The sequence below is a fragment of the Pithys albifrons genome, chromosome 5 (genome assembly GCF_047495875.1).
Source record: "Pithys albifrons albifrons isolate INPA30051 chromosome 5, PitAlb_v1, whole genome shotgun sequence".
Taxonomy (NCBI): Eukaryota; Metazoa; Chordata; class Aves; order Passeriformes; family Thamnophilidae; genus Pithys; species Pithys albifrons.
This window is the reverse complement of record NC_092462.1, coordinates 62,326,939-62,354,608: the sequence shown is the minus strand read 5'-3', so window position 1 is coordinate 62,354,608 and position 27,670 is coordinate 62,326,939. Positions and strand designations below refer to the sequence as shown.

General features: G+C 39.9%; 1 protein-coding gene across 1 annotated transcript; it reads right to left on the bottom strand.

Moving 5' to 3' along the window:
* Nucleotides 1-2,812: 2,812 nt before the first annotated feature.
* On the bottom strand, nucleotides 2,813-22,750 carry WDR1 (WD repeat domain 1). Its single transcript, XM_071556793.1, has 15 exons — nucleotides 22,486-22,750; nucleotides 22,121-22,242; nucleotides 18,225-18,315; nucleotides 15,217-15,364; nucleotides 13,307-13,487; nucleotides 11,400-11,477; nucleotides 10,651-10,731; nucleotides 10,301-10,534; nucleotides 9,387-9,474; nucleotides 8,347-8,503; nucleotides 7,627-7,714; nucleotides 6,500-6,610; nucleotides 5,682-5,855; nucleotides 4,476-4,620; nucleotides 2,813-4,173 (listed from the first exon to the last, which is right to left on the bottom strand). Exons 1-15 carry the CDS (start codon nucleotides 22,499-22,501, stop codon nucleotides 4,064-4,066), a joined length of 1,824 nt encoding a protein of 607 aa, XP_071412894.1. The 5' UTR covers nucleotides 22,502-22,750; the 3' UTR covers nucleotides 2,813-4,063.
* Nucleotides 22,751-27,670: the final 4,920 nt, after the last annotated feature.

Here is a 27,670-nt window from a genome sequence, read left to right as displayed (position 1 = left end):
TGCAGGACAAAGGAATAGCCAACAGGGACTTGCTTAGACCTCTTGATAGCTAGGCATTTAACCACTGATAGCAATGCAGATGAGGTGAGGGAGGTGACCGCAGCACATCCAGACACCTCCTGCCACAGCAGTCTCTCTTAGAAGGTGAGGCATGGAGACTGGAAGAAGTCAACAACTTATCATCCAACTGCTGGCCAGCAGGTGACAGAGAGCATTCCAGAGGGACAATACCAAGGGCAGCATTCAATCGTCTCCCACTAGTAACAAGTAATGTAAACAAAAGGTCACAGAATGTAATTTGGAATCTAAGGTTGGGTATAAGGAAAAACTTGAACAAAAGAGATTACTGAAAGAGGCTGCATAATCTCCATCATTTTAAGACTTGGAAAACAAAACACAGCTGACCTGATCCAGTATTGTTCATAGCCCTACTTTATACATATCTTCAGTGTCCTTCCACGAACATGTCTATGAATTGGTGCAATTGATTTCATTCCTGTCAGTTAAAATACTGGTGTTCCAAAGGAACTGCTAAAAGTATGCAAAACACATGCACTTGTTCATCTCAGTCTGATACTTATGGGTCTCCCACAGCTTGAGATATTCTATGATCCTTTCACTGATTAACTTCATTCCCAAGCCTCTTGGTGGAGCTTTGCACTCCTAGAACAAGCATCTGATGTATTTACAAAAAACTTTTGACTTATTCTCAGTCCAGCCAGTTAACTGCATCATTCTATTCCTAGGCATATGGAAGACACCTTTTACTCCTCACTATACTTCCATTACAGAGATAGACATGGTTACATTTATCGTAGGGAAAAGCTTTTATCAGCAAATCCTTCTTTATACCAAAACCATGCAACAGTACCTGCACTGACATAGTAACAGGTGCAGTAGGTAGAATTCTGGGGTTCTCTGTTTAGAAGCCTTCAAGAAAAAATCAATTCCAGCTTGAAGGATGCCACAGCTTTGGTGTTTTGCTTCTCAAAAATGTTCATGTAATAAAAATTTTCAGACCCTCACTCTGAGAACTAATATTCAAGACCAAAAGCATTTGGCAGAGGAGCGAATGTTCCAGAACATCTATTGTGGGTCTACCACTAATTCTATCGTGTCCAACAAGACAAACAACTTCCATCTCCAAATATATTTGTGATGTCCTTTACCTTTCCTCCTGCCCCTTGCCAATTAAGGAACCTCATTTATGATTTGCTGATATTCCACAAAACAGCTGCTGTTAGTTTCTGGCTGACTGTACAGACCAGCTTCTTGGAAGGCCAATGTGCTGTACAAGTGTGGCAGAAATTGAACAGGCAACCAGGATTAAATCACAGTTAAAGGGGGAGGGGAAAGGAATGCCTGTAATAGAGCCTTGAAGAATTACTGGTCACGTTAGCTCTCCAAGTCTATCCCTGGCCTAATTAAGCTGTATTTTCACTCTTAAGCAGGCAAACTGCCAATCACAGTGAAGTGAAACCAGCTTTCCAGTGACTGCCAGCTAGAGCTCATAAGCATGTTCATGCCTAAAGCAGAAACCTTTAAGAGTAATGGGGCTTGAGGAGCCATGTGTGAACAGGACCTAAACTAGTATTAACATATTCACAACTCTTAATATAGCAACAGCTAAGATGCTTTGGTTTTCGGGGGGGGTTTTGTGTGTTTGGTTTTTTTGTTTGCTTTTTTTTTTAATTTGCATTCTCAGAGACTGATTTCTTATTCACGTCAAGGATCTCACCTCTTTCCTTTTGAAGTCACTACAATCTGTATGTTACTGCTGAGGAACAGAACGTGGGAAGTATGCAAGCCAGAACCTCATGACAGACCAGTCAGACTTTTTCTGCTGTTTCTCTGTGCCAGAGCAGGCCCAGGGGCTCAAGTTTAAAGCAAGACATATTCAGTTTGGGACAAACACAAGTGATGCAAGGGTCTGATTCACCGCAGTACAGCTGGGCTTTGACTCAGTTTGTGATGTGTGTATGCTGGATCAGCAAAAAGCCTGTGCTATGAAATTTGGTTCAAGAGCAGAGTAAGTGAGGATTTGCTGGCCAACTACAAAGACCATATTAGTTCTTAAGGAATTCGAAGCTCAGGCCACATGCCAATAAAGAAATCCAATGGAAGCTGAAGCACGAGCAGTCACCCTCACAGACATCTAAACATAAATCTTAATGCAGGGTTTCCAGCTAACAGGCATTCCACACAAGCCGTATCACAAAGTCTTCAAGGAATCAAAAAATAGCACACCCTACAACACTATCTTGCAGATGTGGTGCATGAGCTCTGAAAACTGCTTGAACTCCCCTCTCCCTCACTTTATCATTACTTAAATAACAGGGATTCACCTACAAGACAAACTCCCTGAGCAGATTCAATAGCAAGTTCTCCAAATCAGGCTAGAAGAAGAAGAGGAATTGCTTGCTGTGCCAGTCCCTATGTAACAGATGAACAACTTCTAGGGGGCTACACACTGAGAAATCTTGTTCATTCGGATCTTATGATTAATTTCAAACATGTCCTTTTTCAAACCTTCTCTTGTCCTTGCATTGTTAGTAAGCACACCTGCAAAACTGTAAATGGAGAGATACAGCAAACACAAAGAAACCATGATGCAAAGATATTCTGCTTCCGGGGGGGCGGGCGGGGGGGAGCCTTGTCAAATCTATTTCAACTGTTCCAGTGCAGATGTTGGTTAGGGTCTGATCACCATTCCTAAAAAGAAATCAATGTTTTTCCATTTTAAAGGATGTTTCAACAACATTTCATTTTCAAAAGGTAATTTTTTTCAGCAATTGAGCAATAGTCCACAGTATGAAAAGCAGCAAAAGCATTTTATTTGCTGTATAATTAGTGTCATTAGAAATATGATTGGTAAAAAAAACAAACACCCAAATCCATACAGAAAGGAAAGCTTAAGAAAAACCAAAGACAACTGAAAAGGTGGTAGTGGTAGAGACTTAACAGAGAAAATTTTTAAAGTCTTCCAGAGTTCTAGACAGCTGGGAATAAATCTTCCTACTACTTTGCATCACAGTGTCCTCCTCCACCCTTGCTGGACTGCTAGCTTCAAGTAATTTGAATGTGTTGTGGAGTGTGAGAAGGGAACTAAATACAACATCAGGATTTGTTCGCATGAGGTAACGCTTCCATGCAACAGTTCTGCACATGCATAGGCATAAAACTTACTGAACAAACACTATCTTCTCAAAAATCACTTCATAACAATGCTTCACTTTGTTTAATTCCTGTATTTTTCAAAAGGTGGTAAATTACTGGATTTTTTTAAACAATAACATGCTTCTCCTCCTTCAAACAGAAAATCTTTAATCTTTGAAACAGAAAGATTTCTTTTCTCTGACACTGAAATGACAAGACAGTCTTGATTCATGAAAGTAACAATTGTGTTTCTGAAGCAACAAGTTGCCACAATGATTACTTGTAAACATTATACCCACAACAGTAAGTACATTAAAATCCCACACTTCCACCTTAAAATAAACCACAAAGATTTGACATGAAACACATAAAAAGTTTATTATGTATGTACCCCATCTTCTTATCTGGAGGAGAAAATCTGAGGCAACAGTTTGGTGCAGTATAGAGAAGCAAAGCAATATACAGTAGCTGCACACAGCTTGATTGGTTTCAGACCACAACTAAATACTCTTACTATGACCGTTAGTACAGAAATGTTCTGTAATTAGAAAAAATGAGAAGTATTACTCTCATGCTGTACAGTCTTATGTTTTTCGGTTAGAAAAGAACAACTGATTGAGTTTGAATCTTTTGCGCCTGAACCTTGCACACCAACTTGCTCAGCTGTTGCCTCTGGAATGTTCAGCACAAAGGTTAAGCTCCAGACATAATTTAAGTGCTTTTCATGTGCAAACTGTTACTTGCTAAAGCTTTCAAAGTACATTTAATTACAGATATGAACATCCTGTAAAGATATGAGGATATGATAGCAGACCCAGAGGCCAATACAGATTCTTTAAGAGAAAGGCTATGTTCCACTGCAGTAGTTCTTGTCCCTGATTAGGTCCTTCCAAAGAGGGGGCTTATTTCAATTGTAGGAGATAGACCACTCTTTAACAGAAGCATCATGGGATGTTGTTACCAGAGTATGTTCATCCAACCATGCCAAGCTGCTTACATGATGTAGTCTGTGAGCATCTGTATGGCAGTGCAAAATAACAGAAAAGAATTAGAGAGGACAGACTGACATGGTAACTAGCACATATTTCAACTGTGATTTTAAGCTGAATCAAATACTAGTACTGGATTTTAAAAGCGACTATAAAAACAATGTCATAGAACAATTCTGGCTATTGTAGCTAGACAGAGATTTAACATAAAGGTAAATTATTTGGGGAACATTCAAAGCCTTCTTACCGTCAGTTCTAGAAAACAGGAACTGTGCTGGATTTCAAGAACTAGCAGTAACTGTCAAAAGTAATGATTCAAAGGAAACGTACCTGGTATCTTGACTCTGGTCTCTGGATCACTCACGGTCCAAACATACACCATCATGTCCATGCCTCCAGAAGCAAAGTGTTCATTGTCCGGTGACCAAGCAATACAAACAACTTTTGCATGGTGTCCATAAAAGACGTTGTGTTCCTTTTGAAAGTTTCAGAGACAAGGGTTATTGCATCTGTTTAAGCTACTTCAGGAAATCACTAGCTTTCTGCGGCAACAGAGCAAGATACTGCAAAGACGTCAGATGTGATAGACGTCAGGTGCAGATGGATGCACTAAACAAACCAGGAGTGGTGGTGAAAGCTGGATCTGTTAAGTGCATATATATGCAGTGACTCTTTGCTGAGAGGCTTCTCTAGGCATATAATCTCATAGATGTTTCCAAAGAAAAATTCCTTTAAATTTCACTTAGAAAATGAAACTTTTTTTGTGGAATACCATCCTGCATTTTTACTTCAGTGTTGTTTTAGTCAAAGCTTAATGACTTCACAGGCTGGTACACATTGACTGCTCAGCTGAAAAGGGGAAATGGCCCGTTTTTGGTTAAGACAGTAGATCAGCAGATTAGGGCAGGTAATTTTGCTTTCTCTTTCATTGTTTATTCCTTACCATGGAGCTGTGTGGAACAGCTAACAAAATTTTATTGCTAAGTCTGCTTTATTTATTCATTAAATTTTATTGTATTGCTTGACTTTTATCCAACTAAGCCTGCATTCTTGTTTATTTAATTAAAAAGCACATAAATTCTGCGACAGGCACAGCATGTATTTTGTTGACTTTATTTCCTTTAAAAAACACAGACTAACACAGTAGTGATTCAGTGTATCAGTGATTCATACACATAAGGAACCTTCACACTCTAATATTTTGTATTTAACTACAGTGTGGAACTGGCCTGTGGAAATCCAGCTTCTTCCCCATTTAACCATGTGTTTGTTATTAGATGGGTTTCAGTGTTTTCCCAGTAGCCAACATATGCTGCACATTTCCTCAACTATTCTTATGTTCTGGTGGATGCACATAGGCTGCTGTAAAAAGCAATACTAACCCAAAATAGCAGGTAAGCAGTCATAGAAACACGAAATTTTTATCAGTTATTTACAACTAAGCCTCACTACATTGTATTAACCAACATATTTAGACATGAGCTGTAAGTCAGTTTGTTTTTAAACAAACAAAACTCTGTATACAACAATTCTTACCGCATAGCCATCAGCAACACTAAAGACAGTGACAACTTTGTTTGCATCACAGACTGCAAGAAAGGCACCATCGTGAGAATATGCCAGGTCAGTAACAGGACCTTTAGCTTCCAAAGACTTATCATCACTTTTCAAAGACGTTCCTTGGATTGAATACAAACGGACATTCCCATCCTGCAAATTAATAGTGAAAAAGTAGGAAAGGTAGAAACAAAAATCATTTTACAATAGAAAGGGGAAGGTTTACTGAGTTTATGGAACTTCTTGCATCAATTCTATTTGATAGTGCTTCTATTAAGAAATAGTTTAAATACGAAATCCTTTACAGAAAATGATCAATGTTGGAATGGGCTGACCAGGGAGTTGGTGGATTTTACTGTCCCTGATGGTGTTTAAGAGGAGACTGGATGTGGCACTTAGTGCCATGGTCTAGTAGGCATAGTGGCATTAGGTCAAAGGTTGGACTTGATCTCAGGTCTTTTCCGATCTAGTAGATTCTGTGATTTATGCCGGCTACAATCCAACAAGTATGGAAATAGACTTTTTTCTACAATTTGACAACTTGAAGCACACACTGGGTAAAAACAATTTGAAAATTTAAGATCAGCAAATACAGGATTTAAAAAAAAAGTGAAATAGACATTAGGTCACAATTGTGGAAGAACCTGGAGAATACCAACTATACACAGTTTACTTGTTTCAATACTGCTGTTGTGAATTGCCACCTACTATTTCTCAGCACAACATAACTACTATTAAATACTTCTGTTACTTGTTTCAGTGCTTAAGTAGCACAGTTCTAGGAAGTGCAACCTTACCGCTCCTCCTACTGCTGCTGTACCTCCTGAGGGGTGAATGGCTACAGCTTCTGGCTCATAGCCAAGGTCATCAATTGCAAAACATTTTTTCTTATCTTTCATCAAGACAATCTGCAAGTAGAAAACCAGAAAATAAGACCCTTCTTCAAAGTGCCTAATACAAAACTATGACTAAGCCACATTGTTTAGTCATAAATTCAAATCCCTTCTCTTTACTCAGAAGTTCACTATATTGTAATCTTAAGGGAACAGTTTCAGTCTTAAAAAAAATGCTTGTATGTGGTGACTAATGAACCCTCCTGTACTGGAGTATTCACACTCTAAATTAGATAGTGCAGGGCACTCTCCACTGCCTTCAGCTTTGCCTCATTTGGTTTGAGCAGGAAATAAACATGGATAAAAAAGCATTTTTTAGCAATGCTCACTTCCCTTTCTGGTTCACTGCTAAAGTAAGAGAGGGAGGACCAGGTCAGCAGCAAGTTAACACTACAATATTAAGTTTTAAAGTGTATTTCCTACCCAGGTCTAGACAATGGATGACTGAATTATAATTTACATGGAAAACAGGTTTAGACAACACTATCAAAACATTCCAAGCATGAAACCAGAATCCACAGAGAAGGCATAAATCGTTAGAAGTTAATCATGGTTTCATACAAGAAAGCCATGGTACAATCTCTCTGGTTTTGCATGATCTGAATACTTGGGGCAAGCAAGCTAGAGCTACTTATGCTGTACAACAGCATCAGGTAATTGATTAGTTGGGTTAGTTGCAAAAAAAAAAAAGCAGAACGACATCCTTTCCCCAAATATCATGTGGCTGAACAAATCTGGCAAAAGTATGATTCTGACTGGTGTAACCTTACACCACAAAGCTGTATTGATAACCAGATGCATCTGTGTGAGGGACTACAGGAAATTTATATGTAAGTATGAAACTGGTACAGGACAAAAAGACAAGGCTATCAAGTAACCTGTTCAATTATGTTCTGTGTAGCTCTCACTAGGAAATTCTGCAGACATGCAAGGTGATCCTGCACAAATAGGCCTGTCAGAAACCATCATGTTACAATACACAGCATTATTAACACAAAAATTGTGTTGATAAACCACAAGTTAACACTTACTTGTCCAATGCATAAAACTACGGTATAACCACCAGGACCCACAGCTAAACATTTTGGTTGAACATCCATTTTCACAGCGTCCTGGCCACTGAAGGAGGGCATGCCGAGGCAGAGAAGTGGAAAGCACAAAGCAGAAAAAAAGTATTTTAAATCACCAATCACATACTCCAATAATCAACATCATGCATAATTAATTTTTTTAAAATAATCAGCATGATTTCCTATTGTTTAGTGTTTAAAGCTTTACTATCTTGATCAAGTAGTACATCTTTGAAATGTAAGTCAATGTTACTATACTAGAGTTTAATATTTTTGACCTAACTAGGTGATCTTAACAGAATTCTTAAATTTTTTTTTGCACTTTAATTGTGGTTTCCATGAAAAAATAGCCATGTCCTACCCCTCCTAACCACATTTATTACAAATAGCCCTGGGTATTTATGAATCACAAAGTGGACACCTTTCATACAGTCCCCTAACTAAGTCACTTAATACAAGCAGATTTCTATCCAACCTCTGGAAGGGATAAGACAAATTGAAAAGCCTGGGATGCAATTCTTGTTGTGACAGAAAAAAGCAAGGTTGGTACAGCAATCACTTCTACAGTTTCCATGGTAACATAAAACCTAAATAAACTCCAGTAGATTTTTTTAACCATATAAATCAACAAAACTGCTGTAAAATAATTATACTACAACAAAAGGCAACATTTTAACTAACCTGTAGTCCCTCTTGCTGAGGTTGGTATAGCGCACAGTGTCATCCATACTGCAGGTGACCAGCTGATCCATCTCATCCACTGCCATCCTAGAAACCTGGTTTGTATGGCCTTTCCCAGAAAAGCCATCATTCTCCCCAGTTTCAGAATCCCAATAATGTGCATAGTAGAATTAAGGAACATTTGAAGATAGTGGCATGGTCAGATACTACATTGTAAAAGGTTAAGTAATTGACAGAATAGCTAAGATTAGAAGAGAGCTCTTTAGATTGCTCAGTCCAACCTGCTGCTAAAATCAGTGTCAGCTCCAACAGCCTGCACATTCTGTCAGGTTTTGTGTATTTCTAGGGATGAAGACTCTACAAGCTCTGTGGGCAACCTCTACCAGGGTTTAAACAACCTCATACCCTCAAAAGATTTATTAAATGAACCTTCGATGTTCTGTAGCGAGCCAAATGACCTACCACAAACAGTAGGAAATAATAGAACGATTAGAATTAAGTATGAGAATAGAAGATACTTTTTAAAGAACTACAGTTAAAAGTCCTGCAACACTGTCTTTCCCTGATGTTGTATGTTTGAACTACTACCATTGTATTACAGGTCTGTAAGAAAACAAGTCCTGTAACACTTCATGCCAATGACACTATTTTAAAGGATCACAGCAAGCAGGATGAAGAACCATAGTTATAAGCTTAAGAATGCTGAAAAATATTACTTTCTGCATATTCTCTCATACACGCAAAATATATATTGCTGTTTCTTGATGTTACAAGAGGTTAATTTATCTACTTGCTCCTCCATACTAACAAGCTACCTACCACAAAGTAGTGACAACTGAAAATTAAGAGCTGGTTTACATTTAGCAGGAAAGTGTGAATGCAAACAATAAAGTAAGTGCTAGGGGAAAGCAAGACATAAAATATTCATTTGTGTCCAATAAACACTAAGTTTATCTTTGGTAAAGCTCTTTTTTACTGCCCTCCTAATGAGCTCTCAGACTATAAGGCTAGAGCAAATAGCACCATCATTCAAAGGATATTAATATGACCATCGTTACTTCCAGAGTAAATAAAGGACTTTCCACCATTTTTGTGCACTGTAAGACACTGAATTGATTTACTATGACCCTGTAAATAGGACACAAATAATTACTGATGATCAATTTCTATCTTAACATATGCACACACCTATTTGAGAAGAATTACAGGTTATTCAGAAAATAACATGCTATTCACAAGCTTTAGAAGTCACCCAAAATACAGATCACTATTTAATGGTGCAGTCATTTAACTGTTACAACACTGCTATTTCTATGTCCTTCAAGAGAAGCAAAAAACACTATGAATATCCTTATTAGCCTGATGGGCCAAAACACTTTCATGCCCTTGTCATCATTGCTTTTCAGGCAGTTTAATGAATCAGGGAAGAGGACTAAATACGGTCATGTACCCACACCAACTGCCAGAATTATAGCAGCAATGGCAAAAAAATCTGGGACATCTGTTTCTAGTTCATGTAAAAATGTAAGTTCCCATGAGAGTGTTGTGCCAGCGAACTCTTTAAATCCTAAAATTGTTTGATTGCACAGTAACCCTAGTCACCTTGTTCACAATACACTAGTTCTGGTAGAATGAGACATCACTGGTAGTTTTCTATCTATGCTGCATTTCTTTTCTCATCTCAAGAATGCTTAAAAGCTGCAAGGAAAGATAAGTTGATAACAATTAAAACAACAAAAAAAAATCAGTCTGTGTATTTGCACAAAGCACAGTCTCACACATGTAACATTTTTACTTCTTAATTCATGTAACTTTGAAGAATCAGTCAAATACAGCTTGTTTGGCAATGCTAATTTAACAAAACTATTTTTCACAGCTCCTATTCCATCTAGACAGCTTCAACCACTGAGTCATTTATTGCAGAAACTGGTGCAACAAGAAAACTGGAACCTACCTTTATGACACGTAAAGGTTTATTTGGATTGTTCTTGTCCAAATAATTGATATAGCCAGACAGGGAGACAGTCAGTAAACGGTCTTTCTGCCACAAGCAACCCAGCTGCTGATCCAACACGTTTGATCCCATGTTAAAAGTATTTACAATGGAATTAGCACCAACATCCCAGATTTTAGCAGTTTTATCTCCAGAAGCAGAAAGCAACTGACTACTGTCAGGGCTCCAACTAATCTGTTAAAACAAATGGCACCACAAGATAGTAAATGCATTTATTATTGCAAGACTCAACAGTCCATGAAATGGGTAATGAAACACTAAGGATCATTTGCAAAATAAGTGATACTTACAGCATAAATACCTCCGTCATGTGCTTTGCCTCCACCAAGTGCACACACTTTTTCTCCAGTCTTCCCATCATAGACAAAAATCTTAAGAAAGCACACAGACATACAACTTAAAAGGGAAAATGCAGTAATAGAAAAAAAGAACTAATACACTGTTACTTGCACTGCACAGATAATTTGTTATGTGGCAAGCCTACAGGATTATCAAACACTACATAATGTTTGATACACCCAACTCTTTTTGATGGAGAGGCACAAGCTATCCTGCATTTAATAATTAAGACTAAACAATTGAGATAAAAATTGTTATTAATCACAGTAAGTCCACACATTGGATCCTGCCATTTGAAATTCTGGAAGATGTTACATTTTTGACTCCTGCTGTGATAGCAGCTGCTTAGCACTACTGTCATGGGAATCTGCCCTCTTAGAAGGAAGAGCTACCTATGGGTAACAGCTTCATTGTCAAACCCACCCTTATCAGTAGGGTGTACACACAGGTAGGTTGCTATGACTATTTCAGCTAGACCTCTCAGGATCATAATAAGGACATACATATTCTAAAAGTCTAACACATTCCTGCCAAAATAACCTATAAGAGAATATGCTAGGGAGATGGAATGGGGAAAAAAGCTGAGTAAGAATAGTCTGGTTTACATCAGTTATTAGAGATTTATAGGATAGTTAAGAGTTTAAACCATTAACTTCTAGGCATTAAAAAAGAATCAACATGGATTTTACATGTTTTTTACCTGGCCGTCTGCACTAGCTGTAGCAAATCTGTTCCCATCAGGAGAAAACCTCACACAGTTCACAAACCGTGTATGGTCCTGCAGGAAAAAAAAATAAGAATCAGCAAATAAAGTTAAGAAGAGACCCTGTTACATAGAAGATAATCCAGTAACAATGAAGTTCTCTTACACGTGAACCATAAATTAGCTGTATAGGAGATCCCTGCTGTGGACAAGCACCATAAAGCAAGTCCAGTCTCTATCTGAAGAGTATCATGCGGATCAAGAACAGTCCACGGAAAAAACTGTCACATCAATACTGATGTAGTTCAAGCAACTTAGCACATAGCAGGAGAATGAGTACCCAGTTTCTGAGATAAGTAGGAAAAAACTCTCAGCTGCAGCCTACATGCAAACATGAGATGCTGCCCCTCTGGTCACTGAATTCTTCGGCAACATTCTCCAGATTTCAACACCTGCTTCATTGCGCAGTAAGCTTTATACACAAAAGACTACTTGATCCTTCTTATTGTAAAAAACACAGGTGTGAGGAATACATTGCTATTTTACTGGAATTCCATTTCTGGAAGACTGTATTAGTGACAGCTCTGTGAAGTAACGAGGCAAGACTGATGTATGCTCCCCAAATAGACTATTTACAAGTAGGAGACTATTCAAACCATGCAAACTAGAAAACAAGTGTTAAATAGGGAAACACCACAATGAGGCCAAAGCTCCCATGTAGAGACTGGGGAGACTATTTTTAGTATTATGAAAGGCAGGTTCTAACCTACTTTCTTTAACTATACCTTTTTCCCCCCTCTAATGATACTGCAAGGTCTAATCTAAACCATGTAACAGCCTGTACCAGAATTGCATACATCAACTCAAATATCAGTTTAAAAGGAAGTCTGCATCACATACCAGTCTGAGGAGCACTGGTAAGCAATTCAGACTTAAGAACCAGCTTAGCAAAATGCAAGTATCAACTTAAGTTCAGAAATATATCAGGCAACTACATCATCTCACTGGATCGCAGAGCTCAAAACAATTCCTTTTCTAGAACTGGAATGGAATTCTTTCTGAAGTCAGTGTATGAAGACTACTAAAGGCTCATATGTAAGAAAATAAAAGGACTACTACTGTGTTTTTAAAAATAAAATACAAACTAGACGGTTTGGATTTATTACTGCAATAACATCCAGTATATCTGCAATAGTTTTTTGAGGCAAGAGACATCTCCTGCCATCAGAAATAGCTGCAGAAACTTGTGGCTTTTTATTTTCTTTGGCTTCAAGCAACAATGAATGCCTTAACTGTGGTAGTTCCAGGCTTTGTTTCAATTTATGTAAGAGATTGTAACTAGTAGAACAAGCAACACAGTTAAAAGGAACACAGAAACAGAAAACTGACCACACAAGTTACATACCTGTTCTACACTGTGGAAATCAAGTTATGCTTTCAAACATCTATACTTACCCTTTATAAGCAGCCCTGGGATTTCAGATTTGAACACTCTTATGCAGACGGAAAATTCCATTAAAATCACCACATTTATTGAATTTAGCACCTTGGAAAAGTATTTAGAAATGTCTGCACTGGGAAGGAGAGCTCAGAAAACATCAATAGGGCAAATAAAACATCCTACTTCATCCCCTTCCATAACTTAAGAGCCAAAGGAAAAAAAATAAAATTTGAAAAAGTGCTTCATGTTTTCTTTTTAACCAATCATACATTTCAGTTTTCTTGGCCTGAGATGAGCCTTTGGCTTAAGAAAGCCAGTCACATGAGACCAGCTACACCTCAAAAGGCGGAACTAAGAACTTCTGCTTTAACAGCTAATTGTGACAAGAACTGCGAGCTTGTTGGAAAGCTTTAAGTCACCTTGCAGCACAGTTTAGCAGGGCCACATCTAAAGTTAAACTTACGCTTAGTGTAAACTTGAACTTGAATGGCGGTCCCTCAAAGAAAGCGGCACAGTTGTCATCACTGCCAGTTGCCAGACGGTATGGTCTCGTTTGTTTAATGTCCACACTATTGATCACTTTATTGTGCCCAGTAATCTCACCAACAGAAGAGCCACTATCCCACAGGAACACTGCTCCAAATCTAGTTAGAAAAGCACACAATAACTACAACTCATAAAAGTTACATGTAGATTAACTCCTTGAACATCTGCACAGCAGATTTGAGTGTACTCAAAGAAAAGAAATTAGGTCATCTCATTAATCTCATGCAAGCGCATCATAGTTCCCTGAAGGCTGTTTGAGATCTTGCTGGTGGAGAGAATCTAATTTTCAATAGATGTCTGCTAAAAGGGGAAAATAAGCAAGTCTGGTGTATAAAGCTTCTAAAATTCAGAGATCCTATATGCATTCTTCAAAAAGAGTGTTGGGTTATAAAAGAAAGCAGTAAACTACTCCATCTGCCTAGTCACTACAAAGAATGCAGAAAGCTAGGATAACTATAACCCAATGTCATTGTTATCTGTCTGTTTAGCCCAGATTGGGTACTACCACTTTTACAAATACTGTTACTTTAAAGGTTTAAGGAAGAAAAGTTTCAACAGCATTTACGTCAGTTCTTACTTTAAAAGACTTTTAAAAAAAAAATAAAAAACCCCCCCAGTACAATCACTATAGCAGCACTAAACAGAGCATCACTATGAAAAAGGTCTTCTATAGAATCACTTCAGCAATATTCTATACTGAAAGTGCATCCACTTAACAGGAAGCTGGCTGAGCATTTGAAGTAGGAGAGCAAACATGCATTGTACCTATCCAGGGGCAGATGGAGCTGTACTGAGCGATGAAGGACAAAGAATCTCTCAAATATCAGGATGCAGTACAATACAGTGATTAAAAATGGTGCAGGGGGGTCAGAGAACAGCAACACACAATGCTTTTTGGCCCTTTGCATAAGACTGCCTGGTCTGGTCTCTGCCTTAAGGGTCTGACAGTCTTTGAACATTAAAGGACACAAACCTGAATGGGTACCTCATTTAGTCAGGTAAAGGACAACTGCTTGTGATTTCAGCTAATTACCATAATAAGGCCTAAAAATATAGGCATGTTGCCAAGGGAGAAAATTGAGATGGCCTTTTTTTTTTTACTCTTATTTAATCAATTGAACAAGGCCATCACTTGAATAAATGAAAGAGGGATAGTTATTCTGTGTTTCTCCCTTCACCTTCATCATGGTTAGGCTTCACGGAGGAAGATTTGGGAAGGGCTCTCCCCACATGGGTGTGTCGTTCAAGCCTGCACAGTGGGTTTTTAGGTGAGGCACAGCGTGCACAGAACTGGCCCCACCCTTTAACTGCTGAGGTTCATCTGCCAGGGCGGAGAGAGCTTAGACAGTGACAGTGAAGTCCTCAGGACTAGAACCTACAGACCCCCCCTCTGGCATTCCCAGAAGGTCTCCCATCCAAATACTAACCAGGCCTGACCCTGCTTAGCTTCCCAGATCTGACGGGATCAGGCGTCAGGGTGGCATTTAACTGCTTACATACTTCATTACAAAAAAAAAAATCTATACATCAAACAGCTATCTTTGAAAGTAATACCCACTTCTAAGAAACAAACAAGATCCACATGATTTTTAAACTGAGCAATTGTAACAGAACTTTATTTTCCAACTAATTTACAGCTGTCAAACACTGCATAGAGAATTTGGTTGCAGAACAGCACACCTTGAAGTCCATACAGGGAAGAAACTATTTTCCTTCCTTGAAGAATTAAAAATTTTCTGCAAAGACTTTGCTTTGTTAGAAAACAGCTTTATAGTAATTCTATATATCTATAATATACATACATACAAACACAGAAGAATTACTCACTTTTCCCTTCCTTCTCCAACCACAGCAATTCTCTTGCTGTCTTCAGTCCAGGCAAGGTCCTTTATTCTTCCTGCAAATGGCTGATACTCATACTTCAGTAGGTGTTCCTTCTGTGTAGTATCCCAGATTCTCAGCTTTCCAGAGACATCTGCCATAATAAAATAGAATATAACTATTGTTCCAGCATGACTCAGTCACATGACTCAGCTATCTGCCAGAATACAGATTCTCAGCTACACTGAACACTTATCCTGGGGACCTACTATCTTACCCTATTACAACTACTACAAATCATTTTATTTAGGAATGCTGAAGACTGTATCCATTTCACTAAATTATCTTTTTAACCATATACTATGGTTCAAGATATGCAGCACCAAATACAACACAGAGACAACATTTGCAAACATAACTCTGGTATGTTTTAAATATCTGTGTTACACAAAGAACAACCAAACCAGCCTCTCTGCCCAGCAGCTACAAGAGAGCTGCTCAGTCCTTCACGGGAAGTAATCCACCCTACATTTACAACAAGAGAGCAACACGGTGGACAGTAGCTCATGCACCACAACTTGCACCTCAGCCTTTCTGTACCTTCAAAGGAAGCCTGTTTTACATACAAATACCATGCATTTGTAGATGTACAAAGAGATTTCTGTCCACAGAACTCAATTCATGCACACTCATCAGCACACTTTTTCTATAGATTCATGTACACAATCTTGAGGGTGAATACCTGCACTATCTGGAATACTACACAGTAATACAAAAGAATACTCAGAGACAGTAAATGTCAAAAGCAGCAAACACAGCACAAGCACTAACAGTTTAAGACTTAAGATAATGAAAGCTTCCTGTGTCACTGTTTCCCCTCAGTATTGCACAACCCTAGAGCTTAATTCTATTCAGGGCAGTTACTGTGGTGCAGCATTGTAACTAGAGGAATTGTTCTATACAGTCAAATTTACACATCTCTAATAAAATCCACACAGCAAAGTCTGTGTGTACTGTCTCTGTCATAAAAGCCACCATTTTTGAATAAATCATGTGCTAAAATACGCATCTTTCACCTCAGCAGAACATTTGTGTTCTGTTCACCATTTACAGGTGCATCTTTGCAATGTAATTTAAACATAAAGCAAATCTGCATCTTTGGGACCTGATCATAAATTCATTTTCTTCACTTCTGCTAGAAGGACAGATGTACAATCCTCCTTTTTCTACACAGAGAATTTGTTATTGAAGCAAAATTTTAATATGGACTTGAAAATCTAATTGTTTTCTCCATTTATTAATAGATAGGACATACAGAGATTTAACTCTGTGGTATCTCCCACTACTACATCTGCTACGACTGTAGGAAGAGAAACTACCATAAAAGCCAAAAGCATATTGCCAAAGGTCTGTCACATGAAATACATGAAGTATTAATGCAGGCTGCATGGCCAATGCAGATTTATAGAGAGAGAAATGATTCTTACATGTTATACTTAGAAACAGCTTAAACAGCCCGATACTATCTTCAGACCTCATGCTCAGCAGTATCACAAAACTATTTATAAGTGACATACAGAAGACACTTTCCAAGGGAAATATTGCAACCTAAACACATTTACTTGGGTATGAGAAAAATTATGAAAATAAGTCAACCAAACACTTCCCCCATCACAGATCAGGCTATGTATCTATTACTTTTTTTTTTTTTTACAGACAACTGGAAATCTACAAGACTACAAGAACAAATTAGATAGTTATTCCAAGAATTAAGTACTGCACAAAACCAGAGCATTGAGTCTGTAGAATACAGAACGCAAACTGGATTTTAAGAAGGTATTCAGTTTGACACATGGTCCACACACAAGACTGAGCCAGGAAAATGCTGGCTTTCGTTCCTTTCAGACAAAGATGTGCAAAAAAGCAAAGAAAAAAGCAAAAAGGCTGTGCAATCAATGTTCTTAAAGGTTCCCCACCACTCAAAAAATACCAATTCTAATACAGCTTTCTGTGAAGGAAGTAAAGGACAGAACATTTTACATTTGAAAAAATACTGTTCCCTTGACATTATTGACAGAAAACCTCCCATTTTATAAGACCTTTGCAGGAATATGGGTTTCATTTCTAAGGAGCTTATATTCAGAATGCTTTATTTTCAGATATATTACTTAGAAATTATGTCTGTATTTGGGCACATTGCTTGCTTCTGAGCATTTCTAATTGACAAAGACAAGCAGTTTTTAAGAAACTCTATACATTAGCTGCAAATATTTTGAATAAATGCAGGTTATGGTATTGAATTTAACAATATTCTTGAACTGTATGCCAGTCCTCCTGAAAAAAAACAACAAATATTTATTGTTTGATCCAAGCTTTTATTAAAAAGCATTTGTTTAGTTCTTTGGAAGCCAAAAAGTGCAGCCATTTCTGTTAACAATATAGGAAATTCGCCCTGTAAAAATTAATTTCACTCATTCTCAGACTATAGATTCACATGCATTATATGGAAACTGAGAATCAGCCTCTTTCCCTGCTAACTTACCAAAGAAAGCTTTTTATTCAAGTTACAACGGTAACAAAAGTCTTAAATCTTGCCAAATTTCGTCAGGAAAAAAAGAGTATACACTCTTTTAGAATCCCTCCCCTGCCCATAAAGTATTAGAGTTTATTACCAAACAGAAACAACAGCATTTCAGAGATAACTTTTCACTCTGCTGCATTTACACAAGTCTTCTTCACACCAAGTATTTAAAGCTCATTTCCACGTTTTATATTTTTTTAAATAATAAATTTTAAAAATATCAAGAATGTCACTAAACTCACTGACTGAGAAAGACGTTAGAGGAACTACAGAAATCATTCCTCTTTCAGGCATATATATACGTAATCCCAGTGAAGCACGTTACACTGACTCTGGATATTCCACACACGTGTATGAATTGTTACTACTGTTTTGCCAGTAACTTTAACAGCTCTGTCCACACCCCCCTGCAGGATGCACACTGATACTTTACCTCCAGATGCTATGTAGAATCCACTGGGAGCGTACTTGGCAACCACAACCTGGTGGGCATGCTCAGTGTAGATGTCAGCAATTGCAGGATTCTGTTTTAAAGGGAAAAAAGTTCCACGTTCTATTTCCTCGTTTTCAAAGGAATAAAATCAGAAATTCAAAGACAAAATTCAGAATTTCTCCTTCTCTCACAACCTTCAAGCTTAAATTGACCAATTGTCTAAAACTGCTGTCCAGTACCACTGAAATAACACATTAATTTCTAACAACTGACACAATTAAAGGATTTCCTCTTAACAGCCTGAAGTGCTTGGATCCTTTCCTCTCCAATACCTTCCAAATGGTACGATAACACTCTCCAAAAATAACAGGCCAAGAGTCAGGCCCTCTTTTTTTGGGAGTGGCCCAGGGATAAAGTAGTTACTCAGGTAGAACACCCAACATGAACTGTGTTTTGCAGACCACATCCAAAGTTCTACCGTAGTCAAGCATGACATTCAAGCACACAGTTAACCATAATGCATGGCTGTTAATCATCACCTATCAGTAACCTATGAGTTGTGCTAGGCTTGCTCTTTCTTAGTGATTGCAATCTGCTTATAAAGCCAGCAGATCAGCACGGGAAAAGGCATTTTTCCTTGTATTTAGAGCTGTGCAGGAATTCTGAGAGAACTTCACTGCCACTCCATCATGATTTTATCTCTTCAGTCTCCCAACACATTTTCAGATGCCTCAGGTTGGACAATAAAATTGACTCAATGTCTCAGCAAATTAGTAGTGTCACAGGATAGAGGTATCACACAAGTCCCAGAAAGGATGACATCAAGGCAAAAATTGCTTTCAAATCAACTGTTTACAAAGTCATTCTGGACCTCTCTTAAATATAATGCTACAACAGTAATACACTACTCTTTACAATTTTCTTTTACCATTTAACAGTATGCTCCAGCTTCAGAAACTTGACTCATATGGTCAAAACAAAATTCCATTTTACCTGCTATAATTAATACAGATTTATTCAATTGAAGCAGAAAACCACCTGATGTTATGGTATGACTCAGCCATCCAATCAGAAAAAACTAAAACACTCGCTCTGTGTTAGAAAGCAGTCTCCTGCTTGCAAGAGTTCTTGCTGCTGCAAGACTGTTACATCTCAGGAGACAGAATACAGCTTGCTCATGCAGGAAATTCTCTTTCATTCCTGCTTTTATACATTGCTCGAGTGCATTACAGCCCTACTTAAGTCACAACCATCTGCACATGCACATCCTGCTCCATTTTGCGTCAAACTTGATTTTATCTAAGCAAGACATGATAATGTTTTCCCTATTCTACAGCTGCACCATCTACATGTTCAGGGAGCTCAAAACTTCCCATACTTTATTATTAATGGTATACCTAAGTAGCTGCTATTTTACAGCAAAACTCTCCCCAAGAGTCTATGAAACTAAGCTGAGACTGACTTAAAGGGTTAAAGGAAAGATAGAGCCCCAAATTAAAGGTATGATAAATAGATTCCAGAAACCAGGTACTAAGTCAGAGCTGTCAAACCAAATGTTCTTTATTTGATAACATTATTTCTGCTTGTAAAGTCAGTTTTCTAACTTGTATGTCTTTCATATTGAGCCCACACCCCCCAAAAAAATTTCCAAAAGATATTTTAGGAGAAAATTACAGTGTGAGCAGGGAAAAATGCAGCATCTAATACTAGATTCAACAAGCAGAGTGAACTTATGTGCCTTATTTCAAACACTGAAACCAGAGCCACATATGAAAGTGAGCAGTTTCAGTTCCAAGCTTCAAAGTAGTCTTAGACCCACGAAGATGATAAAGTATTAATGAGGTATGAAACCTTACAAATATCACTAGTGTTTCTCACAGTGCTTTTCCAGCACTGCTCCTCCAGAACTAGTTTTTGTTAAGGGAAGTTTCTAGATCATGCTCAAAGATCAGGCATTAACCCTGAATGCTATATTCATCATCACTGATTAGCTAATGCTAGATAGCTTTAGACGTAAGACAGAAGGGTGATCACTGCATTTCGATGACCTGTTTTTTTAATTAGAGCACAACCATCCCATTTAAGAAATGCTTATGGAGGGATTACACACAGACTTCCCAGCATTTCATGTGATTGTTGCGAACTTCTATAACATAATATTCAGAAAAGGCATAGCTCAACTACGAGTGGGCACACTTTCATGCTAGGTTACAAACTGCACATTGTCCAACACAAAAGCCATAGCAGAAGGTTTGGTCAGTTCTTCTGTCACTACCTACAATACATTTCATAGTCACCTGTCAATTATTAACAGTAGCAAACTCCCCCTGCTAGTTAGACAAGTCTGCATATCGGCATGAATTGCATCATAAAATTGGATTCATGACTTCCATTCTCAACTTCCCTTGAGAGTTTAAACAGTCTATATCTGTTCCCACAATCCCACCTCGCCTGTGCTCAGGTCGTGCCATGTGCCTACACCCCTGGCTCACACTGGGACTCATATCTGCACTGGAGAAATCTTCAGTGAGCTGATTCAGGAAAAGCAAACTGCTTTGTTCCAATTTAACTTCCAAAGAGGTTAAAAAAAAATTCAGATGAGCACTGATGACAGTGCAAGGCAGGAGGTCGGCATCCATGACTTGGGCAGAAACTGTAACGTAAGCAGAGTGGCTTTTCTCTCTTCTCTCATCACACTGTGTGCCATTATAGTGTTTAACTGGGGCTTCTGGTTTCAGAAACTCGAACTTTTCTTGATACCAAGAACAAAACACTATTACAACATTATACGGAGACACTGAAACCAGTGTGTGAGCTTATTTTCATTTTTAAGAGGATAAATTTAAACTTATGGCAAACGACATTTGCAAGGAATTAAGTTATTAGTAGCACTTCTCTTATTATGGCATGACAATGAAGACATGTCTGTATATAGGTGGGGGTAATGAGGTAAAACAGGGAAACAGCTCAGTTTACAAAGGTGATTTACAGAACCAGCCATAAACAAATCCATTGTTGTGGAGACCTAAAAATTCCAGAGAAGTATGTCCTGCCCCTCCCCCTGCAGCTCCCCACTGCAGGCCAAATCTGCAGTAGGAGAGAAAAGTAAATTAAGGAAGAATCTGATTTGCTAAAGAACAAGCAATCACTTTGAAGAAATATATTCTTTGAAAACCAGTAAAACAACAGCCTCTATATGTAATGCTTCCTCCATACTTCTCATAGGGATGCCATCTTTCAAAAGAAATCATTTAAATAACTCTCTGGACATTTCTCTAGTTACCGCCAGAGAAGGAAAAAAACCCCCAAACCTTCACAATACTGAAAAAATTAACTGAGGCATTCTCATTCTAATATTTAATTAATGACCAAAATTCACTGTGACCACGGTTGAGAACTCGCACTCAGCTTGTCATGGACTCCAAGAACTGTTTTGATTGCTGGAGCGTGGTATTGAGGGTGAGGGGGAAGAAGCTAAGGACTAACGCGTTTAAAGACACGAGTTTGCAAGTATTTACACGTTTCTCTTACAGGCTAAAGGCCGAAAACAGCAAAGAAGGAAGACTTCATTTATTAGGCAAACACAGCACTGAACTTCAAAATAGCGATACCTAAGAAGATAAACAGGGCCAACCAGAATATACCAGTCTAAGTCCTATGCAAAGAGGGAGACAACTATACATTTTACTAAGATTTTCTACAGGTTTTTACAGTCGCTGCCTATGGTTTTATGCCTGAGTCATGCTTATTCCCCTGCTGCTGATCACAGATCTGTGACCTCGATTGAAACCACCCAGAGTGAATGAAGTACAGGCTGTTAAAGGAGGGTCAGAGAGGCAAAACGGAACTTAGGGAAAGCTGTACACTAGGAAGCAAAATAAATCAGGATACATTACATCAATGTTTCTGATGATGACACATTTTCCATTGGTATAGAGAAAATTGTTGCCCTTAGGATCACCTCCGATAATTTTGGAAACGCCCCGTTCAACCTGCGGAAGGCTGGCGAACACTTTTTCTACGAAAAAATAAAAAGGAGAAAGGGGGGATAATTGAAAGATAAATGATAAAAAAATGAAAAGGGAAAGGCGCTCGGCGCCACCCCATCACCAGCACACGCCCTGCGCTGCCGGCACCGCCGTCACTTGTTGCTGTCAGGGAGGCGCCGCTGCTCCGCGCCATCCCGCGGGGCGCTCCCGCCCGCGGGGCTCCCCGTCCGCACCCCCACCCGCTCTCCGCACCGGCGCCCCCGCCAGCTTACTGATCTCGTACGGCATCTTCGCCCGCTGGTTCCGGCGGCGGCGGGAGGCAGGGTCTGGCGGCGGGCGCGGGCGGACCGGACCGGCCTCTGTGGCTGCGGCCGCTCAGCCCCGCTCGGCCCCGCGCCCACAGCCAGGAAGCGCCCGCGCCGCGCGCCGCTCTCCCCTGCCTTTGACCATATATAGTCAACTCTGCTCGCGCCGCGCCGCTCCCCGCCAGCCCGCGCCGCGCGCCCTCCCCCGGAAATGCCGTGGGCTCGGCCGGGCCCGGCGGGGCCGCGCTGGGCCGGCCTCGGAGGCGGCCCCGCCCCGCAGGGAGCCGCGCACAGGGCGGGCCGGGGCTGGGGCGGGCGGGCGCCACTCGGCGGCAATGCCCGGCCTCTGGGCGGGCGGGCTGCGCGTACGCGCGGATGCCGCTCGCCGCCGCGGGTCCCGGGGTGCGTGCGCAGGGCGGCGCGTGCGCGCATGAGGCAGGCGCGGCGGGCGGGGCCGCGCGCGCGCCGTCACCGCGTGGTGGCGGAATCGCCGGGCAGGGCCGAGGGGCGTCAGCGCCGGTCCCGGAGGGAGAATCAGAGCCGGGCCCGGGGGAGGATCAGCGCCGGGCCCGGGGGGAGAATCAGCACCGGGCCCGGGGAGAGGATCAGCGCCGGGCCCGGGGGGACATCAGCACTGGTCCCGGGGCGGGGGGTATCAGCGCCTGTCCCGGGCGGGGATCGGCGCCGGTCCTGAGAGGAGATCAGCGACGTCCTCGGGGCGGGGATCAGCGCCGGGCCCGAGAGGGAGCCCGTGCCCAGCCCGAGGGGATGGGTGCGGGGAGAGAGGGCGGGGCTGTGGAGGAGCAGCCCGGGGCGATCCCTTCCGCCTGCAGTGCCGCCCCTGTCCCAGCCCCGCCCCGCTCCTCACCGCGCGGCTCCCGCAGCTTCTGCGAACGTGGCTGTGATGGCGAGTCTGAGCCAGCGGTGGCTGTGGGGATGCCGAGTGTGCGGCTTCAGCTGCGAACACGGCAGAGCTTTGCTTCTGCTTGTGCACAATTATCCTTGGCAGGAATTGAGTCACTGCAGTGACCTCCTGCAGCAGAGGCGATGCAGATCCTCTGGTCCTCAAGTTCGGCATCTCACAGAGGTGTATGGGTGGCAATTCCTGTCGACAGTGTTTCCTTTCAGATGAGTCTTACTCTTCATCACCTCAAACATTTGTAATTATAATTACTAATATCCCATAGTTTTGTGTCGTTCAACTCCAGATGCTGCTGAGGGGCTTTACAAGCTGCAAGTTTATCTCCTGAGTTGTCCCCTGAGGCCAAGCTGGATGTCTGCTTAAATTACACTGAACCACATACAGTCCTTTGTGTGTCCCAAATAACTCTGGATAAGTTGTATTTCTCCCTCCTTCTAATGCTATTAATATAAATCATGAGTGTACCATCAGTTTGCCATTATATGGCAAGGCAAACCATTTATATCTAATTAGCAAAACCCCTGAAATGTGTGCTGTTTCGTACTTTTCTCCCTTTAACTTGCTTCATTTGTAAAGTGAGTTTTTCATATAAAACAGGAAAAATCATCAGGATAGATGGCCTAGAAGTAGCAAATATGTCTGCAGAAACTCCTATGAAAACTCTGGAGTCAAAGTTTCAGAAAATTTTTCTTCAGGTGCTTCGAGTATTTAAGAGGCAAGAAATCCAAGTCTGGATCTTCTCAGTAAGTCTCAGCATAGTATTCCTGAAATTTCCATTCTTCAGGGAATTAATTCATGAATTTTTACTTTTCCCTCTGCAAAAACTTAGTTTTTAATAACTTGGTTAGCCAGTCTTGGCAATTTTTTCATGTTTCCACAATCATCCTTGTAGTTTAAGTATTGGAGTTTTTCGAACAGACATCTTCAGCAAGGTCAAGCTGCAAGTGCTCAGTGTCTTAGGGAATCACAGTCAACTCATATTTGGCTGTAGATTTATTAGGAATAGTTAAGAAGTGACTGCTCCCAACTGTCCTCTAGCTCTTCTCTTGAATGACTATATGGGGATCTTTCTGCAATGGCAGTTTGCATTTCCCTGCCTACGGAGCTGGAAAAGCCTACTATCCCTGGGCTGGTGCTGGACACATACTAAACCATGTATCAGTTATTTGGAAACTGCATCTTTTTGCACTTTTTCAAGAATGCTTCATCTCCACACATAGTGATGTCATGGACATCATACGAGGTTGCTTGAGAGAATGCTCAAATACTATTACATACTTCATATTGTGGCTTGTCAAACATGTAATGATCAATTTCTATTCTAGAAGGCTCATAACCTGCAGCCTCAGTTCCATAGGGATGTAGATATTTACCATTAGGCATGTGATATTACAGATGTTGTTCACGTGCTGCGAGTTGAATACTAATGTTATGCTTAAGGCTCTGGGCCAGAAAGAGTGGAAGTTTCTGTAAGGAAGGTGTGTGGACTTACAGCTGCACTTCAGGGCACTAGCTAAGAAAGTAATAAAAAATCAAAGATTGTGCTGTTTCATTGCTCAGCACAAGTAATTTCTGAAAATTCATAGCAAGTTTTCTCAATTTTTTTAGCTTTTATTTACTGTTCTTTGCTCACAGAGATGACTTGAATACTCATAAAAACACGCCCCTTAAATTTACAGCTCAGCAGTATAGCCTGGGGCACGCGTTAACAACTCCATAGAAAGTATTTCACAGTCCTTTGGTATTTCCACATCGCTTAGCATAGCATTGCATTTATATAGAAGTTTTGTCTGATGCTGAGTAGCCATCAGCTTTTGTAAAAGGAATGTTAAAATACTTCTTTGTGCTGTATTTTGTTGAGTTTTTTTTCCCCTTTCAGGCTCCAGGTGGTTTTTCTCCATGTTTAGAGGTCTAAATAGTGAAATCTGCTCCCAAATAGTCAAACAGAAATAGAACAGTAAGTTTGAAAGGAGAATTAATGTTACACATCATATCTGCTGCTATTATAACAACATTTTAGAGTGCAGCAGATGTCAATATGTAAGTTCTTTATCCGAACAAGACAAATACTATGTTTTGAACCCTAATACTGAATTTTCATTCCAGTCAGATTCACGTGGGGTCAGTGTCAGAATGCTGATCGTTGAATCAATGATAGTAGACAGACTGTGATAAATATTTTCTGACCCTAATGTACTGAAACACAATGAAAGGCAAAATCCAGAATGGTCTAAGCTACTATCTTCATAAAAATACTATAGCAAGCAACATGACAATTCAATATATAAAAATGCAAGCAAACAAGGAATTAATGTGGAATTCTGGTTCCACTGACCTTTGTAGGATCAGCATTTGTTCCAAGTGGTGAAAATCAAGTTTCCTGCAGTTTAACAGAATCTCATTCTGAGTTGCTGCAATGCCACACTTGTTTCCCCCAGCCACCCCTTATTGCCCTCAGATACTGCTGTTCATGGGTCCCCATTCTTAAATCTGAGACCTGAGCTAGGCCAAACCAAATTAAATTGTTGCCAGGTTAGTTTGCAAGTCAATGAATATTGTCCAGTTTTACAGGGCTGTTAAATGAGTGCAGGAAGATTGTAAAATCAGCAATAGAGTTTTAGATGAGGTTCAGCTGTTACAGAGCTAGACCTTTGCTATTTCTCACTTTTACAGGTTCTTATCTTTGTCAGAGACCCAAGGGAAAATCTGAGGGAAAGCTATAATGTCATGAGACAATTCGAATAGTAACCACTCATGCATATCACATGCTCCAGCAATAAGGAATGGTTGTAGAATCTCTGTCTCTCTAAGACCTTTGTGTGTTGGAAGGAATTGCGGAAGCCCTAAAAAGCCAATACAAAGTAGAGGCTGTTGACACTTTAGGCTGAGGATCACATATGGACCTTTAAGTTCTGTGCTCTTCTCCAGAATATAATGTTAGTCTCAGATGCTCTGAAATGCAGGCTTATCTGTTAAAATACTGTTGTTAGTCCCCCTTCTCCAGAAGCTACGGTCTGCTTCATGTTTGAATCAATATAGCGTTACCTGGAGCTATTAGTAGTACAAGGATATGATGCTATTAAACTAAATTCTACCTCAACAAAGGTAGTTTCGTCAGTAACACTGACAAAATTTGTTTCCCTGTTATCTTCAGTGCCTAAAAAAAAGGAAAATTATGTGTAATTTTTTTTGGATGAAAAAAAATAAAATAAACCTGTTATATCAGCCTAGCTTGCGTTTTCATCAGTACACAACATTCTGTTTTGGGCATCTTGTTAGGAAATGTATCAGAAATAATCTGAGGAGATGATAAAATAATTAACAAGCAGGGGAAAGGAAGGAGTTTCTATCAAGTTAAGTTGCAAATGCAGCACGGGAGCGTAAAAGTGAATTTCACAGGGACAGACAGTTACAAGTGGTCCACAGGGAGGCAATTAGATCCTTCTCATCCTCTTATGGGGACAGACATTGAAATCAAGAGGCAATTGATTTAGAAGAGATAGAAGGAATGTCGCATAATTAACCCATGGAATTCTTTGCCTCAGGCTAACTTCCAGTCGAATTCCCTCACTGAATTCAGTCACTTACAAAGATAACACTTAAGATTCCATATACATAAGAATACTTTCTGTAATTGCCTTAAGTGAGAAGAAAAGCAATTGTTTTCCTGGTTCACGGCACAAGAAGCACAGCACCTGGGAGTATGTGTAAATTTCCTCACGTGTAGCATTACCTGAATGTGATGTCTTTGAGCACAGAACTTGACTGGTGTCTGCAACATTTCATAGGTTATGGGTTACTGTATACACTATTGAAAATGATCCTCACTGAAACAGATGTAATAGGGGCTTGGGAAACCATATATATTTATACCTCCGTATTTCACAACAGCCTAAACCAAGTTAAATGAGGCAGTTAAAGCTTCTCCTCTTCCTAAACAAGCTTAAGTGGCATAGAGAAGGACCTTTACCATGTCTGGGATTACAAGACAGTTATCATGTAATAGAACACCTTATACATTTGTTAAAATGACTGCTATGCTATAGATACTCTGTAAGCAGTGTTTCCATGTCTACTGCCATGCACAGGAGAACCCATACCTGTGTTACTCCTAACAACAAAGGGAATACATAGCTTCTAAACCAGGAAATCTTTTGTTCTTCTCAAGGACATACAATACACTGTCTAGTGAGATGCAGATACAAACAAAACATATTCCTTTCTAAATGT

Coding starts and splice junctions, on each gene's coding strand:
- WDR1 (XM_071556793.1), bottom strand. Junction 11,478..13,306: donor AGTTCAAGTTTACACTAAGC/GTAAGTTTAACT, acceptor TTTTTCCTGCAG/GACCATACACGGTTTGTGAA. Junction 6,611..7,626: donor TAGTTTTATGCATTGGACAA/GTAAGTGTTAAC, acceptor TTCTACTTGCAG/ATTGTCTTGATGAAAGATAA.